Source organism: Maniola hyperantus, chromosome 15, assembly GCF_902806685.2.
Source record: "Maniola hyperantus chromosome 15, iAphHyp1.2, whole genome shotgun sequence".
Lineage (NCBI taxonomy): Eukaryota > Metazoa > Arthropoda > Insecta > Lepidoptera > Nymphalidae > Maniola > Maniola hyperantus.
In genome coordinates this window covers 820,833-839,577 of record NC_048550.1, presented here as the reverse complement: position 1 = coordinate 839,577, position 18,745 = coordinate 820,833, and the positions used below count along the sequence as shown (strand labels likewise).

At 39.4% G+C, this 18,745-nt stretch overlaps 1 protein-coding gene across 1 annotated transcript in view; it reads right to left on the bottom strand.

The window, feature by feature from the left end:
- Positions 1-18,745, bottom strand: part of retm (real-time) — a 73,682-nt gene that overhangs the window by 25,571 nt on the left and 29,366 nt on the right. Inside the window, exon 5 of the mRNA XM_034976444.2 lies at positions 15,113-15,289. Coding sequence (XP_034832335.1) covers positions 15,113-15,289 — 177 coding nt within the window. The remainder of the gene's footprint in view (positions 1-15,112; positions 15,290-18,745) is intronic.

The window sequence follows — 18,745 nt, the reverse complement described above, 5'->3', positions numbered from 1 at the left end:
GGATCTCCCTTTGGTACGGTCGAGCCTACACACCGCTCCCGTACAATATATGGGGGATACAATATACGAGGGACGAGGTCTAATAGAACATTGTCTGAAGTCTTAACGGCCACAGGGTATATCAGCGACAATATATGGATGTCTCGAATTATATAACTTTTGTATGAACTTTGAGTCCCTCATTAATTGTACTCCTACGTTGTGATCGTGATAACATCCCCTCGGGCTGCCTACGCATACTTCAAATCCCCCGCGCCTTTCAGGGACTAATTAAATATGGAAAAAAAATACCTATATCATTCGTTCATGGAAGACTGCTTGAAAACATCCACGCATTTTAGGAACCAATTAAAATATAATATGAGCTGGCAATAAAAGTACGATTGTTTTTTTGGAAAATCCACGGGAAAAGACGACGAGGGACAAAGTCGCGGACAACAACAAGTGTCTAATAAAACATTGTCCGAAGTCTAAACCGGCCACATTCATTCAGAAATTCCAAATTATCAGGTAACTTGCCTTATTAGGTATATTGTGAATTTTGATAGCAATATTTCCTGAAGTGTTCTCCGCCAAGGGTACCTACTTCAAAACACCTACGCGTTTCAGGGATAATTAAATTTGAAATGAAATAAAATATCATTCATTTATTATATTCATATTAGGTACTACTAAGAAATTGTCTTGTCAATGCGGTCTCTGGAATTATAGGTGGGTAATATTGAAGAAATATTATCATTCATTCATTCATTAAGTAGTTACCAATTGTCACGTAACATATCCAGGTATACTGTGATAGCAATATTTCCCGAAGTGTCCTCCTCTCCGCATACCTACTTCAAAACACCTACGCGTTTCAGGGATAATTAAATTTGAAATGAAATAAAATATCATTCATTTATTATATTCATATTAGGTACTACTAAGAAATTGTCTTGTCAATGCGGTCTCTGGAATTATAGGTGGGTAATATTGAAGAAATATTATCATTCATTCATTCATTAAGTAGTTACCAATTGTCACGTAACATATCCAGGTATACTGTGATAGCAATATTTCCCGAAGTGTCCTCCGCTCCGTATTACGACCTACTTCAGAACACCCATGCGTTTCAGGGTCCATCAAACACTGAAGAGACCCACACATCTCATCGTTTGCATGATTTAACCCTCACAATAGCGCACTTTGACGCTGATGCCTATTGTTATGTCTCTGAAAACCTTTGTGATTGTTTTACAAACCTTTGTGACTGTTATTCTTGGAAAATTAAGAATTCTCAGGAATTTAAAATACCTGTCGCTTATTTCGTTACATCGACTTTTAAATTACAGCTATTAATTCCAAAAAACCGGCCAAGTGCAAGTCAGACTCGCGCACCGAGGGTTCCGTACTGTAGTCGTATTTTTTCGATATTTTGCACGATAAATCAAAAACTAGTATGAACAAACATAAATAAAAATCTGTTTTAGAATGTACAGGTAAAGCCCTTTCATATGATACCACCACTTGGTATAGTAATCTTACTTTGAAAGTTGAAAATACTAATTATTTAATCATGAACACATTTTAATTTATTTTCTACAAGTTTACGGTTTTCGGATTTATCCCTTTACTTGTGCTATAAGACCTACCTACTTACCTTTCATGATTCTAGGGTAACGGAAGAAAAGAAGAAAGAAAGAAAAGACGTTTATTTATGCAATTGTGCCACACATTACAACTTAAAGCTAAGAGCTGGTTATTCCGGAGAACGGGAAGTATCCTATAGGTTTTCTTGACAGACACGGCGGACAGACAGACAGACAACGAAGTGATCCTATAAGGATTTCTTTTATCCTTTTGAGGTACGGAATCCTAAAAATTAAACAGTTATATAACTACCAATGGTGCAATTCTTTCAAACATTGTAGTAGGCGCCAGGCGTCAGTACATTATATAGAAGGGGTTGTACGCACTATCTATGACGTCATACGCCCACGAGCGAGTGTGGGCGGACTTGAAAATTTGCCGGGAACAATGCATTATTTCCACTTAAACCATACTAATATTATAAATGCGAGTGTCTGTCTGTTATCTTTATCACTAACTATCACTATTATAAGTACAAAAGTGTACGTGGTTGTTGGTTAATTTGTTGGTCCTTCAATCACGGCGCAACGGAGCAACGAAATGTCTCGTAAACTGCACGGGAAAGTTCGTATTTAATAAAGTTCATATTATCTCGAGCAAGAAATAATAACTTTCAGTCGTTAAACCTTAGTTATCGGCCCTCAAGCCACCTTTAGGTACTTAATTAATCTTTACATGGAGTCTATGACGTCAATCCGTCTCATACGAGTACATGTAGAACGCATAGGTTGGCCACCGAGGGGGGTTTTAGTAGGTAGAAAATAGAAATCCAACATTACCGATGTCTTTCCCAGGAAGTCGGGTATCTTTAGAAGACCCCCCCCCCCCCTCTTAAAACAAAAAAAGCGTTATTATCCTACTAATATTATAAATGTTAAAGTGTGGATGTTTGTTACTCAATCACGCAAAAAAAACTACTAGACGGATTTGGCTGAAATTTGTAATGGAGATAGATTATACCCTGGAATAACACATAGGCTACTTTTTATCCCGGAAAATCAAAGAGTTCCCGCGGGATTTTGAAAAACGTAAATCCACGCGGACGAAGTCGCGGGCATCAGCTAGTTAATTAAGAATTTGCCAGTGGAGACTGTAGACTGCAATTAAATTAAATATCTAACTTTGTAGACTGTATACTGTAATTTAGTTTATTACTAAATAATGGATCGTGATATTAATATGAAATCGTGAGAAAAATTAATAAAAATATAATAAATAATATGAATTATAAACGTGAATAAAAACACATCCGCGAAGTCGTTACCTACGCAGTTCCAGCAATGACACTGGCTCACCAAAATAGACCTATACCAAGTACGCTGGAAGAGGTGTGCCAAAAAAAAAAAAAATTTTTTTGTGCCAATTCTAAGCGATCGATCGAGCATTGCGGGACTTAATATTGATACTTGCTGCCAAATAGTTTTTTCAATAGAAAATAGCGAACGAACAAGCAGGCGAGTCATCTGATTTCGTCACAATCGGTTGAACGGATGGGCCGTGAAAGGCTAGCAGACAGACAGACAGACAGACAGACACACTTTCGCATTTATAATGTTAGTATGGATATGGATTTGGATATCTACAGAAGTGGCACACAAAATGTAATCAGTGCAAAAAAACAGTATTTTTTGCGGTATGAGGTCACAGTGGGAAGTAAGATACGCCCACCCGCAGCATCCGGGCGATCTCGCTCGCAGATTTCAGCAAATTTCATTCAGATTCCTCGAATTTCTTATCAGAAGCAATTCCGATTTATTTCCTCAGAGATGAGTGATTGAATTTATGTAGCTGTGACGAATCGGATCGGAAAAATTGATGCGAATACTTTTGATATAATATTTTCTTTCATAATCATCCACTATCAGCAAGTACCCATATTATAAATGCGAAAGTGTGTTTGTTTATACTTTATTATGAATCAAAACTATTTTTACCGATCGCCTACGGATTCGCTCAGTAAAGGCATACATTCTCTTTATTCCCTATCCCGTGGGAATTTAGAAAAATCTGACCTCCTTGTCTACATTAAAATGGGAACCTCCGTGAATAATTGCAGCTTTCTAGGCGCAAGGTTTCGGGCCGGGCATCTGTACCCGTAGTACAAGATTTTACGTCTCACCAAACGAAACCAAATTCGAGAGTCGAAATACTTCCGCGTTACAGTAAACTGGACCTAAACAGCCTTGAATTGAAGTCAAATATTCAATGCCACTGATTTTACAAGCTGTAGTGTAGACAAACTTGAGCTTTAAAACAAGGCGTTTAAGATCCAGTTTACTGTAACGCGGAAGTATTTCGACTCTCGAATTTGGTTTGGTTTGGTGAGACGTAAAATCTTGTACTACGGGTACTGATTATTCAGTCAGTGGAGTCAAAACTATTTGTATTGATTTTCTGAAGAAGCTAATTATACTGATTTTAAAAGAGTCAATTCTGAAAAGGACTTGTTGATATCAAGTGTAGTTCTAGTTTCTAACGTTTTACTCTTGATTCTTTATATCATCTACATTTGTTATATGTATTGTAGAATTAAATTAGCACACCCTTCAAAAAAAAAATATTAACTCAATAAAATTAGGAGGGGATAACCCACCACCTCCCATGGCCCCATCAACCTCGCGGTGATATGGGCCGAAACGCAGGAAGGCTCCCGTTCGGTACTTGTTCTTTGGCTCGTTCATTTTTAGGGGGGTATAACAGAAAATATAACGAAAAAAAGGAAAACAAAAAAATATTTATAATTAAATCTAATTACACTTAACTGCCTCTCTCTGGCCTCCGCCAGAAGAAGAATAAGGTTGAATTCAGTGTCAGCACTAACATAACACATAACAGAACTATAACTAAACTATCCCACCTAGTGATATATCCGGCGACTGTACCCTCTCTCACAACGGGAGGGCCACAGTAAGTCCCTCTCTTTGAGTTTTCATCAAAACCTTTAGTATTTAAGTCTGTCTTATTGAGAGATATCCGATCGGGATCCTTTACAACCAAATTCAATTGTCGTGCCGATTTAATCGTCTCTTCTACCTTCTTTTCTGTTTCATCAGAAATCGTAAATGTCGTATCTACCTTCTGTTTGCTCTTATTGCTTTTTAGATTTATGTTACTCAATACACGTTTTTTTCTTCCTAAAGAAGACGATGATGATCGCTCGTCGACTTTCAGTTTGCTTTTTGTTCTATTGAAACTTAGGCTGCGGAGGGTACCAGATTTCTTTGGTTCTAATGCGTTTTTGTCAACCTTTTCTCTGCTTTTACCTCTAGGCATGTGAACGCTCGCTCCGCTTGTGGAAGCAGACTTATCGTGTGAATGTTTTATTTCATGCTCTCTAGTATTGCTGCGAGGACTTGACAATTTTTGTGCTGATCTCTGTAAAGTGAGACTACTCCAACCACCTGAGGCACGCCTGGATTTATCTTGGGTCTGGGCCTGGCCTGGCCTGGATATATCTGGGATGGCCTGGGCATCAGTTTGTACTTGCTTGGAACTGAGTGGGATACTCTGAGACACGGTTTGGGATGTGCCTGAGGAAAGGAAGAAAAGGTTAGGATATGGTTTTGGATTAGGATTTTAGGAGTTTTGATTGTAGATTTAGGTACACATAAGATGGCGTCAGTTAAAACAAGCTCGCTGGAAGAAGGTGGGAAGGATGGAGGTAGAGGTATCAGAATTCAGTGAGGGTGGGAAATGGTTGTACTGTTTTTTCTTTCAGCCCGAGAAATTAAAGCTTGACTGGCGATCCAATCACGCGGCAACACCTCGGGCGTCGCGTTTCACTTCTTACCACTGAATCGATAAATCACCCACTGCGCAGGTAACGTTTACGTCAAGTGACGTTGTTATTATAGTATGTTTATGGTTTACGTGATGGCTTGGATGGCTTAGTGGTTAAGACATTGGCCTTCTCTTCGGGAGGTCGGGGGTTCGATCCCGAGCACGCAGCACTATTTTCTGAGAGTTATGTGCGTTTTAAGCAATTACGTTACGTTTACGTTAAAAAAAAAATTTGTTAGGAAACCTGCATTCCTGAGAGTTCTTCATAATGTTCTCAAAGGTGTGTGAAGTCTGCCAAACCGCACTGGGCCAGCGTGGCAGACTATGGCTTAAAACCTTCTCATTCTGAGAGGAGATCCGTGCTCAGTAGTGGGTCAGCGATGGGTTGATCATGATAAGGTCTGGCTGGTAACAACATATTCAAATAGGTATAGGTAATAGTGAATAGGCATCTTCTAGGCAAGCGCGCTCTATCTTAGGCTGCATCATCACTTGCCACCAGGTGTGATTGCTGCCAAGCGCTAGTCTATGAATTTAAAAAAAACCTCCCCTTAAAATAAACATTTGAATTCATACGCACAATAGAGTATGTCAAAGGTCAGAGGCTATCATCATTATTCATTATAATTATTCTAATTACCAAATTCCTGAAATTCAAGTGGGGCCTTTGTCCAATGAATAATTAGAGGCGTTTGTAATTGTATGATAATGAGTATCTCAATGGTCTAGTAGTTAGAACAAAATAGAATTGTTAGGTAATATATTACATAATATATTTTCTATCACATTAAATAACAGATGAGGGTAGATATTCCAAATACCGGCTCTCTACCCAATCAAGTCTAGACATAAGAGAACTGAGAAGGGTCTGGAAAGCCACTGCATTATCTAAATATATAAAATGAAAAGGTGACTGACTGACTGACTGACTGATTTATCAACGCACAGCTCAAACCACTGGACGGATCGAGCTGAAATTCAGCAGGCAGTTAGCTATTATGACGTACGCATCCGCTAAGAAAGGATTTTTGAAAATTGGGGTGAAATGGGGTTTTGAAATTTGTGTAGTCCACACGGACGAAGTCGCGAGCATAAGCTAGTTATCAAACAAAACAAGAAATCTTCTACCATTTTATGAATAATGGAAGTGTCACTACCCTCAGCAGTGAGAAATACGATGCAAAGAGAGAGACGGCATTTTAAAAATTCAATTCAATTCCAATTTAAATCCTAACATGACCGAGCAATGTCACAAACGTACAACACGATGTATTTCTATTTACATATGAAAAAGCTTTGAGGCCACTGCGGCACTGTTTCAGGGACCGTGTTACTGTATACAACGTATACAACATACTGTATATAACAGCTCACTGAAATGGACATATGCAAGTACGCTGGAAGAGATGTGCCAAAGTGACAGATATTTATGTGCCACCGAGCGCAGAGCGAGATGTCACGATCGCAAATAGTGAGTACTAGGTGACCCGCACCGGCTTCGCTCGGGTGGAATTTAGAAAATCATGGTGGGGGTTGAATTTCCAAAAATCCTCAAATACGTACCTACCTATTTCTTCATTTGTGACCGAAAACCCAAATACCAATTTTCATTGATGTAACTTCGGACGGACTTTCATACAAACTTCCATCCCCCATTCCATAACCCACTTAGGGGTGGAATTTCGAAAAATCCTTTCTCAGTGGATACATTTTACAAAGAACACACCCTCAAAATTCCATGTCTCTAGGACCAGCGGTTTAGGATGTGCGTTGATATATTATAAGTCAGTCAGTCAATTAGTCAGTCAGTCAGTCAGTCAGTCAGTCAGGACTTAGATTTTTATATAATATACAGATACAGATTGAGTAATATGTTGACACCATTGCAAATCACACAGTAATTAACCCTAAGTTCTAAGGAATAAAGAAACTAAGTAATGGTGTCAACATAATATTACACACGCGTCAAGTTACGATGAACGGACAATACAATACATTGTTGCAACAAGAATACCATAAATTATTCACCCAATCACAACAACTACAAATAATAATAGTTATTGATCAAATCAAATTGAGATTGAATTGAATCAAAATTGGCACTTTGTGTCAAATAGTCTTTGCGGTGACAATATTATGTTGACAGATCACATGACAATTATTCAAAAACAGGTCGGCAATTGCAGATCCAGCGTAGTTAGTAGCAGCACGGAGTCAGTGTAACAGTAGAATAATATATCGTGGTACCTATTGTGTATTCTATACGCGTATTTACCTCCGTTTAATGGGTTTTCTTTCTTGTAAAGAAAACGTAAAACGTTTATTTTTTAAGTTGTAATAAAACTGAGAGAGAAAAAGCAAAATCTTTCGTATTTGAAACTATCGCCATTGAGTCGCCATATTTCAATATTTTTTCAAAAAATTTATAGGCAGGGTCATGTTGAATTTTTTATTATTGAAAAAAAACTACCATTACGGCCCCGCTGACAGACAGACGAACAGGCAGCGGAGGCTTAGTAATAGGGTCCCCGTTGGCATAAAACAGTCAATAAATATAAACTTAATCTTGTTAAATACTATGTGCCTTGGGGAAAACTTGGGCAAATGAATCTGTTTTAGGTTAGCAGAGACAAACAGAGCCGAGCCGTGACGTCCTTGCCGAGAAATGTCCTTCGCAAACGGCGCCAAGGTCTGTCATATCCAAGGATCTCAACTCTCCTAGGACGAAAACGCTAATCTGCCTTTTTCTCAAGAACAGAATAATATAGATGAAAAATTGTGTTCATAAAGTACGAACTACACTAAGTACTTAGGGCGAAATGGGATCACAAAGGCGAATTGCATGCAAAAGTCTGGACCGCCCGAGCGCAAATTTGTTGCACGCTTTTTATAAATATTTATATTTAAAATTCTATGTGCTGTTACTATAAAATAAATACCGTAATCCCTTAGTGTATTAAACGTTGAACGTAAATACGAAATTTTATTTAAATTGGTTTTATATCAATCGAATAAAACTGGTTTTTCTCCTAATGGTCGTGTAAAAAATGCGTATTTTGGGGAAACATAGTTTTTTTTTGTATCGAGCCAAATTGTGCCAAGGCGGGCGAAGCCGCGAGGATCAGCTTGTAACTAATAATAACAAATTCAAAATGGCCACCATACAGCAAAGCATGTCATAAAATATAATTGTACTTCCATGAACACCTAAGACTGGTTTTAGAGTAGTTATTTATTCATCACGCGAAGGAAAACACTGTGAGAAAACCACAATGTGCGTCGTCGGTTTAATTAAAAAGTTAAATGTTTTGTCTTACTCTAAAAATACAACAAAATCGACAACGAAGACCTGACCCGAGTCTATCCATACTAATATTATAAATACGAGAGTGTGTCTGTCTGTCTGCTAGCTTTTCACGGCCCATCCGTTCAACCGATTTTGACGAAATTTTGTACAAAGATAGCTTGCATCCCAGGGACGGACATAGGCTACTTCTTATCCCGGAAAATCAAAGAGTTCCCACGGGATTTTCAAATAACCTAATCCCACGCGTAAGAAGTCGTGGCATCAATTAGTAAGGCATATAATTAACTTAACTAGTTAATTGACTTTTATATTTTCATATTATTATATTATTGTAAAGCTTGTTTAAATTATCAAACGTACTGTTATAAATAATTTATATTTCATATCTATTTAAGTAATCTGTAAAAAATTGTAATCCTATTTGGCCTTATTTTCAGTCTGTTATTATGTAAAATTATATTGTATATATCGCTGTTGATTGCAAAAAACAATAAAATAAAATAAAATAAGGGTTTTTTTAAAATATTAAAATTAAAACAAAACTTTGAAACCCCTATAATATGACACTTGACATATATTTTTACTAGCTGATGACCGCGGCTTCGCCAGCGTGGATTTAGGTTCTTAAAAATCCCGTGGGAACTTTTGATTTTCCAGGACAAAAGTTGCCTTATCCGTAGTAGCCCGTCCCCGGAATGCAAGGTAACTCACTAACAAATTTCGTAAAAACATTTAAACGCATATCAATACTAATATTATAAATGCGAAAGTGTGTCGGTCTGTCTGTCTGCTAGCTTTCAACGGCCCATCCGTTTAACCGATTTTGACGAAATTTGGTACAGAGATAGCTTGCATTTCAGGGAAGGACATAAGCCGTTTTATCCCGGAAAATCAAAGAGTTCCCATGGGATTTTTAAAAACCGAAACTCACGCGGACGAAGTCGCGGGCATGATCTAGTTCTTTAAAAATCCCGTGGGATGACTGCGATTTAGGAATGCAATTCCTTACAGCATCAGAGCTCTATCCCGCACAGGGTTAGCGCGGGGGCTGTGTGGGTGTGCGGGGCGTCCCCACCCCGATTGCCATCTCGAACTGTCGCGTTCTATAGGTATATTTACGGCTGTAAAGTTCCTGGCTGTCAAGGCTGCTGCATATGAATAAAACATTGACTTATATATTACTTCGTAAGGACAGGGCCATTGAACAAGCAAAATGGCACCGACTCCTAAAATGTTTATTTAGCACGAATGCAACCTCAGTGACGTCTGGATTTCAAACGGGTCGTTCATTAGTACCTATCTAAGAGGTGGCGCTGATTTATTTGGTTCCAAAACCGTGAAAAATTTTGTTCGCTTGACCATATCTTGTCATATCGATGGAATAAAATATTCATTTTCAATGAGACCATTTTGATAATCATGATGTTACTATGGTTAAGAGACCGAAATCAAAAGACGCTGTGCCGTGACTAGAGCAACAGTCGAGAAGTTATCGAAGATCTGGAGAGACAAAAGAATTACAAAAAGTATCAAAGTTCGCCTAATGAAATGTCTTGTCTTTCCGATCTTTCTATACGCGGCTGAGACGTGGACCCTAAGACAAACCGACCGGCGGAAGACTGACGCTCTGGAAATGTGGTGCTGGAGACGCCTCTTAAGAATAAAATGGACCGCACATCGTACAAACGTCTCCATCCTCAAAGAACTAAAAATAAATCAGAGGCTTTCGTCACTTGTACAATTGCGAATCCTCAAGTTCTTTGGGCACATTACAAGGAAGAGTGGTACCATCGAACACCTCGTGGTACAAGGTCGAGTGGAGGGCACACGTCCGCGTGGGCGTTCCCCAACTAGGTGGACGGACTTAATGCGCTCTGCAACAAGCACACCTGTCTCCGTGTGTGCACATAATGCCACCAATAGAAGTCGCTGGAGGGAGATCGCACGAGCAGCAGTAAAGAATTCATAGCCACGACCACTCTGTCAAGAGTGAACGATTGAGAAGAAGAACTATGGTTAACAGAAAGATATTCCCAGTTCCCGACCCTCGCTGGCCCTGTTGAATAATTCCGTCTCGAACATTGCAGTGTAATCGCATCTCCTTATGTTTTATTCCCATGTTTTGAGTTCCAACGGTTTTATTCCTCACGACATTTTAATATGCAGCCTTTTTCAGAGAGCGCGAATTTGTTCAGCCGTTTTTAGGGTTCCGTACCTCAAAAGGAAAAAGAAACCCTTAAAGGATCACTTTGTTGTTTATCTGTCTGTCAAGAAACCTACAGAGTACTTCCCGTTGACCTAAGAATCATGAGGTAGGTCTTATAAGCACACTAGCTTATGCTCGCGACTTCGTCCGCGTGGACTACACAAATTTCAAACCCCTATTTCACCCCCTTAGGGGTTGAATTTTTAAAAATCCTTTCTTAGCGGATGCCTACGACATAATAGCTATCTGCATGCCAAATTTCAGCCCGATCCGTCCAGTGGTTTGAGCTGGGCGTTGATAGATCAGTCAGTCAGTCAGTCAGTCAGTCACCTTTTCCTTTTATACATTAAGATATAAGGGAAAAATCTGAAAACCGTGAATTTCTGGTAATAAAAAAATTAAAATGTGTTCATGAACAAATAATTAGTATTTTCAATTCTAAAAGTAAGATAAATATACCAAGTGATGTATCATATTATTATGAAAGAGATTTACCAGTACATTCTAAAACAAATTTTTATTTATCTTTATGCATAATAGTTTGTGATTTATCGTACAAAATGTCGACAAAATAGTTCCGTACCGACTGTATAGTAGGGACGGAACCCTGGGTGCGCGAGTCTGACTCGCACTTGGCCGGTTTTTCGATATTCAGAATGTTTTATTTATCTGGGACAATATACGGAACTTTAAAACAGGGTTTTCATAGAAGTGACGCAGTGGCAGAAACGTGGAACCTGGTTCCGCAGGGGTAACCAACGGGACTCTATTATTAAGTCTACGCTGTCTGTCCGTCCGTCTGTCAGGGGGCTGCATCTCATGAAATTTTCAGTGTAAGTAATTCTATTGCCGCTTTAACAACAAATAATAAAAAAACCAAAATGGCGAATTATAAAATAATCGGCGCGCAATTTTTTTTAAAGTACATCTTGTACGATGGTACAGAACCTTTCGTGTGCAATTCCAACTCGCACTTGACCGGTTTTTGTATTATTCGATCAAAGGGGCGAACAATGTCAGCCTATATAATATAGAATTGTCAGAAAGCGGGAAAACTTTTCCCATAAGTACAATTTGCACGATTGAGTGCCTTTACCTATATTTTTCTTAAATCGTCCGTAAAATCAAATAATATTTGTTCTTTTCGTAAGAAAACAGCCCAAATCTATATCCTGATATATAAAAGGAGTAGCTGACTGACTGACTGACTGATCTATCAACGCATAGTGCCAACTACTCGACGGATCGAGCTGAAATTTGGCATGCAGATAGCTATTAAGATATTGACATCCTTTAAGAAAGGATTTTTGAAAATTCAATCCCTAAATGGGTAAAATAGAGGTTCGAAGTTTGTGTAAACTCTAACTGCCGCACTCAGAGTAGCTAATCGTTACTTAAGATTGAGTTAAAACAAGACAGATTTATATAAGAGATATGGCCCTGTTTTTTTTAAACTTAAGTAACGATTAAGCGACTCTGAATGCATCAGTAAAAGACTAAAAGCTAGAACATAAACCAAACCATGGACATTATGTTTTAATGGGCTATAAAAAAGATACGACGATAAGCTATGTTTTATGCCAGACGTTGTTTTCTGCCCACGACCGACGACCGACGTCAACATGTCTATGGGATTAGGAGACATTTTGGCGACAAAGGCCCTGACAGTGACTCACAGATATGCAACTAGCGTGGTCCCTATAGTCCCTCTCGCTCAAGCAGAGGTACAGTTCTTGCAATTCGCGAAGGCGAGTGGCTCATGCTTGTGTTTAAGTCGTATCTGTATAAGTAAGGCACACTGAATGTGTGAATCCGTAATAATGAATTTTAGCGCCATAAACTACCTCTACGGATTTCCTCGTTACGGATTTTGTCCCTATCAGAGAGATACCCAACATAGCCCGCTCCATAGCCCGCTGAGCGACTTTGAACTTGTGGACAAGGCCAACTGTCAGTGTCCACGTCTTAGCGCCATACGTCATCACAGGTAGGACACACTCATTAAAGACGTGTTCTGGAGTGGAGACCGCGTATCAGCAAGCGCAGTGTGGGACGACCTCCAACCCGCTGGACTGACGACCTTAAGAAGATAGCGGGAAGTGGGTGGACGAGGAAGGCGGAGGATCGTGTGTGGTGGCGTGCTCTTGGCAAGGCCTATGTCCAGCAGTGGACGCAAATAGGCTGATTGATTGATTGATTGAAACTACCTCTATACAAAACATCACATCATTTTATTACTAGAGTCCAAGACCGTATTTCATCAAAACTGCCTACTCGTATAATATGAGCTGTCCTTGGATTGAACTTCACAAAGTATGTAGGTAGTACTTAAGTAACTACAGCAAGATTTACGACTATAAATAAAGTTCTAGTGAGGCTTTCAGAGAAAAGCAATTTCCTTCTGACAAGAAAAGGAAAATTAAGATCCCGTTCACACGGCACTAAAATCCCACGTTTTTTTTGCACGTCAAAGCTTACCGAATATGTAGTGGCATATACACTGAGTATAGAACCTAACATATACCTTTAGCGCAGTGAAAATTGTGCACGTTTCTTTGCAATACAAACAACGTGTGATTGGTTCATAATCAAAGAATGCACCAATACGTATTCGGTAAGATTTATCTGTGGGTGAGTCACAGTTCACGACAGTTAGGAAATTTCAAACAAAACGTCGAGGCTTTGTTAGAAATCGACTTAAAATCAAAGAAACTGGCTCAAAGGTTACCTGCGTCAAATTTACTAACCCCCCCGGCCACACACTGCCCGTGTTGCATGGGAAGTAGCGAGGAAAGGAGCCAGAGACGTAGTGTGGCTGCGTTACTCGCATGCCACGCTATGTTCCTCGTTGGGGCATGAACGCGAGTGTACGATGCACAATATTTCTTGCCAGCTACTGTACGTTTTAACGGTTCTATAGTCAGTGTATGCGCCACTACGTATTCGGTTTGTCCCGCAAAAAAGCACGCGGTGCTAATGCCGTGTGAACGGTGTCTTACTCTAAACCAAACTTAGCAGCTGCCAGTGAGAGCTTGGGAAGTGAGAACAATCAATTACTCGTATCTCTTACCTCGGCGTTGGATTACATCATGTTCGAGTTTGCCTAAGGTTTTGAATACCAGAATTATCCTATTTTTAAGGTATGGACAGTTTATGGACATACAGAACAGTTTTATTGAAAATAGTTATTAGTTGGTTAGGTATAGAATAGCTGGGTAGCCAAGCCCTGTGACCTGTCCGTTCTTTTATTATCCAAACATTAGCCTAGACTCAAAGAGTAACGATTTATAAATTTAAAATTTAACCTTTACTCAAAAATACGGTCGCCATATCGCACGATATTACGGCTTTTAGGATTACGCCAAGAAAACCGTTGAAAACCGAGCCTACTGTTTGTAGCGTGCACTAAAATTTAGAGTCTTTAATTGTAAAGTTCAAGTTCTGTCCCTTTTTAGCATTCTTAAAAAGAAAAAGATGCAGATACTCTAAATTTAGTTTAGTGAAAGACAACGTAATCGGTGCCATAACATACCTAAAACGCAAAATTTCATAACACGTAAAACGGTAAGTACTTAGAATGCCGCATGCCATTAGGTATACGCAAAATTCCGAACCTCGTAACGCCAAAACGCACATATCTACGCGAAACGCCAAATCGCTATAGTTAAAAATAGTAGTTATAGTTAGTAAAATATTTGGCACCGATTCTAAGCACAACCTAATTTTAGAGTATTCGCACCCTCTTCTTACTATTGTAATATGAAAAGGACAGAAGCAGTTTGACATTTCTAAATTTAATTTTTAGATGGTAAAACCCGTGGTTTTAGCACGCACTCGCGAACCTACTGTTTAAATTTCTATTGTGCACTAAAATTTAGTCTTTAAATGTGAAAGTCATGTTCCGTTCCTTTGTTAGCATTAGTAAAAAGAAAAGGATGCAGATACTCTAAATTTAGTTTAGAGAGAGACTAGATAATCGGGGCCATTATATAAACAAAACTAAACTATACTTTAAGGCGGTATACACTAGACAGAGACAACGCTCTACAAAGCCGAAATGTCATTCTAAACGCCGATGTATATTACTTTCAGCCGCGTATTGTACTACATGGCCTGGGGCCTAGGGCGGACAAGACTGCAAATCCGCCACTGGTCCTGAAGACTGGAATGAAATAAGCATCCGCACTGACCTGGTATAGAGTGCTTCTTCGTCTCGGCAATGGGTCGCGGCGACAAGGGCTCGGTGCCGCGCGACACCACTCGCCTCAGCTCCCGGTTGTGCGCGGGGTCCGACGCCTTCCACGGCCGCAGGTCCGCTATGCCAGCAGCGGTGACCTCCTTCATGAACTCTTCGATCAGCTCTTTCCCTGGTGGAACAGAGAATGAGAATAACTACTACGCATAACACAATAGGTTATACCCCGGGTATCTTTAAAACAAGAGTGAATAGGCTTCTAGGTAAACGCGTCCCATCTTAGGCCGCATCATCACTTTCCATCAGGTGTGATTGTGGTCAAGCATTTGCCTATCCATACTAATATTATAAATGCGAAAGTGTGTCTGTCTGTCTGTCTGTATGTGTCTTTTCACGGCTCAACCATTCAACAAATTTTGACGAAATTTGGTACAGAGATAGCTTGCATCCAGGGGAAGGACATATGCTACTTTTTATCCCGGAAAATTGAAGAGTTCCCACATGATTTTTAAAAACCTAACCTCACGCGAAGTCGCGGGCATCATCTAGTAATGAATTAAAAAAAGGTTCCTGCGGTAGTCGAGCGGTGCGGGAGGGCGTGATGACGTGACGCGAGAGCTCTGTGATTCGTCAACTTGTGACAGCTGTCACCCCCCGCACCGCTCCCCTACCGCAAGTACTTAGTTATGACTTATGCACTATGCATTACCTATCCATACTAATATCATAAATGCGAAAGTGTGTATGTCTGTCTGCTAGCCTTTCACAGCTCATCCGTTCAACCGATTTTGACGAAATTTGGTAAAGAGATAGCTTGCATCCCGAGGAAGGATATAGGCTTTTTACCCCAGAAAATCATAGAGTTCCCGCGTAATTTTTAACTACCGAAATCCACGCGGACGAAGTCGCGGGCATTATCTAGTAATATTATAATTAATATAATTAGGAGAACCAGAGTAACCGACATAGCTCAACGGGTTGCGAAACTAAAGTGGCAATGGGCCAGGACACATAATTCGAAAATCCGACAGACATTGGGATCCCAAGGTGCTGGAATGGCGACCTCGCACCGGAAAGCGCAGCGTTGTAAGACCTCCCACTAGGTAGACGGACGACATCAAACGAGTCGCAGGTAGCCCCGGGATTTACGGCGCAAGATCGTGGTGTGTAGAAGTCCCTACAAGAGACCTATGTATCCAGCAGTAGACGTGTATAATAAAATAACGTCTGGACGTCTACCGGTTGATAATGATGATAATCCATCCATCCGTCCATCTTAGATTGCATCATCGCTTACCACCGTCAGGTGAGATTGCAGTCAAGGGCTACCATGTATCTGAATCAGTACCCTTATTATAAATGCGAAAGTGTGTTTTGTTTGTTGGATTTTCCTTCAATCACGTCGCAACGGATTGACGTGATTTTTCGCATAGGTATAGTCAAAGACCTGGAGAGTGACATAGCCTACTTTTTATCCCGGAAAATCAACGAGTTCCTACGGGATTTTTAAAAACCTAAATCCGCGCGAACGAAGTCGTGGGCATCAGCTAGTCAGCTAGTAAATAAATAAAATATTGATGAACCGTTTCTGGATGGATGATCCTTGCGCAAAACCCTCTTAAAAGCATTAGCACAAAATGTCCCCAAGACTGGATGAGTTGGGTCAAGACACGAAAGTGACCTTTTTAAAATGAAGGACGGTTACGACCAAAGCTTAGAGATCCAGCAAAAGTTCTATAATACAAGTTTATTTTAGTCATCTCTCCTGGGATACCGCTTTTCATCTTAGACGTAAGACGACATAAAAAGCCTCTTTTTTGGCATAAGATTTGTTATGGTAATAAGGATGGTAAGTGTTTATTCATACGGACCACATATTCACCATAGCACAGCGACAAAAGTGTTGCCCAAGATCGTGTGTGAATGGTCTCGCTGCAGCTGCCTGAAGTTTTTTTATTGCAGCCACAAATTACTACGAATCGTGGCGTGCCGCGAATGGCTGTATGTGGCCACGATTTATATTAAAGACAAGTCATAACTTATATGTACCGTTGAACGTAAAAATTGTGATACGAGTGAATGAATGGCGTGCACAGCGTTCAAGGCTGCTATTTTTTATTGTTTTTATTTTTATTTTTTATATCTTATTAGAACGGCAGTGCCACTTACACTAACTAGATAATTAATAATAAATTTAAATACAAATAAAGGTACAAGAAAAAAGACATAAAATACAAAACGATAAAAAATCAAAGGATTTTGAATATGTACGCTGAGAACATTGAATGACATATTCATGTAATGCTCTCAGCGTACTTCAGTAACTCCCGAACCAGTATCATAGACCCATCATTAAATGGGTCCCATTGAGCATTATTGTCCAAAAGCGCGTTGAACGATGCTAATGAACGGGGTATAGGTGACATATATGCATATTATAACAGATAATAGTTTGTAATACGCTGGTTATGGCCAGACTATTGTCCATCATGATTGTATAATTGAAGAAGTATGACTAATATTATCGCCGTACTTATTTATTTTTTCCATATTATAACCAACTGGCTTATGCCCGTAACTTCGTTCGCGTGGATTTAGTTTTTAAAAATCCCGTGGGAACTCTTTCATTTTCCGAGATAAAAAGTAGCCTCTGTCACTCTCCAGGTCTTTAACTATAACCATGCAAAAATCACGCCAATAAGTTGCTCCGCTGTGGCGTGATTGAAGGACAAACTAATAAACCAACGAGCAAACAAACCAATAAACAACAAACACATTTTCACATTTATAATATTATGGTTAGTGTCATATTTTTTTTTCAAAATATTATAACAGTAAACACTCCTTTTACTTTTTTGGATTTTCACTGGTGCGAAACTACGCATTCCGTAGGAATGGAACGGCATTCCGAACCAGTGGTAAATTAAAACTACCTGACTATTCATAAGCACTTTGAAAGAGTTTACATGAATAAAAAAACATTCTATTCTATTCTATTCTATTCTATTCTACGCGTGTTGATGTAATTTTTGGGTGGCGGATACTTTTTGCCGCTGTGATGTGGTTGTGGCTCGTCTTAAAGGACCCTAAAGCAAAGTTAGGTCTGTAATCTGTATTTATGAAGTGTATGTAAATCACATGTTGAAATGTATGAATTCACTCAGCCGTGATATTCAAGGTCACCACACATAGAATAGTTTAGATTAGTTTTTGAACAAGTATGAAACTTTTGGCAGTTCAGACAACTGCCGGAATAAGATTTGAATTATGTAATTTTTGCCTCCAGGATTATGAATGAATGAATGAATGGATGAATGAATGAATACATTGTGGTTGTACACCACATAAAAACAAAAAGTAGGTTTCTAATAGAGATAGGTATTAGATAAGGTACAGAGCGACTCTAATGCCAAGTGTCCACTAACAACAAAACATGCAAAATTGGATAGAAGCTCTCTCCATCGCCCGCTGAGTGACTCTGAGCTTTCTTATGAGGCCCATAGTTAGCGACCATGTCTCGGATCCATATATATATATTACTAGCTTATGCTCGCGACTTCGTCTGCGTGGACTATAAAATTTCAAACCCCTATTTAACCCCCTTAGGAGTTGAATTTTCAAAAATCCT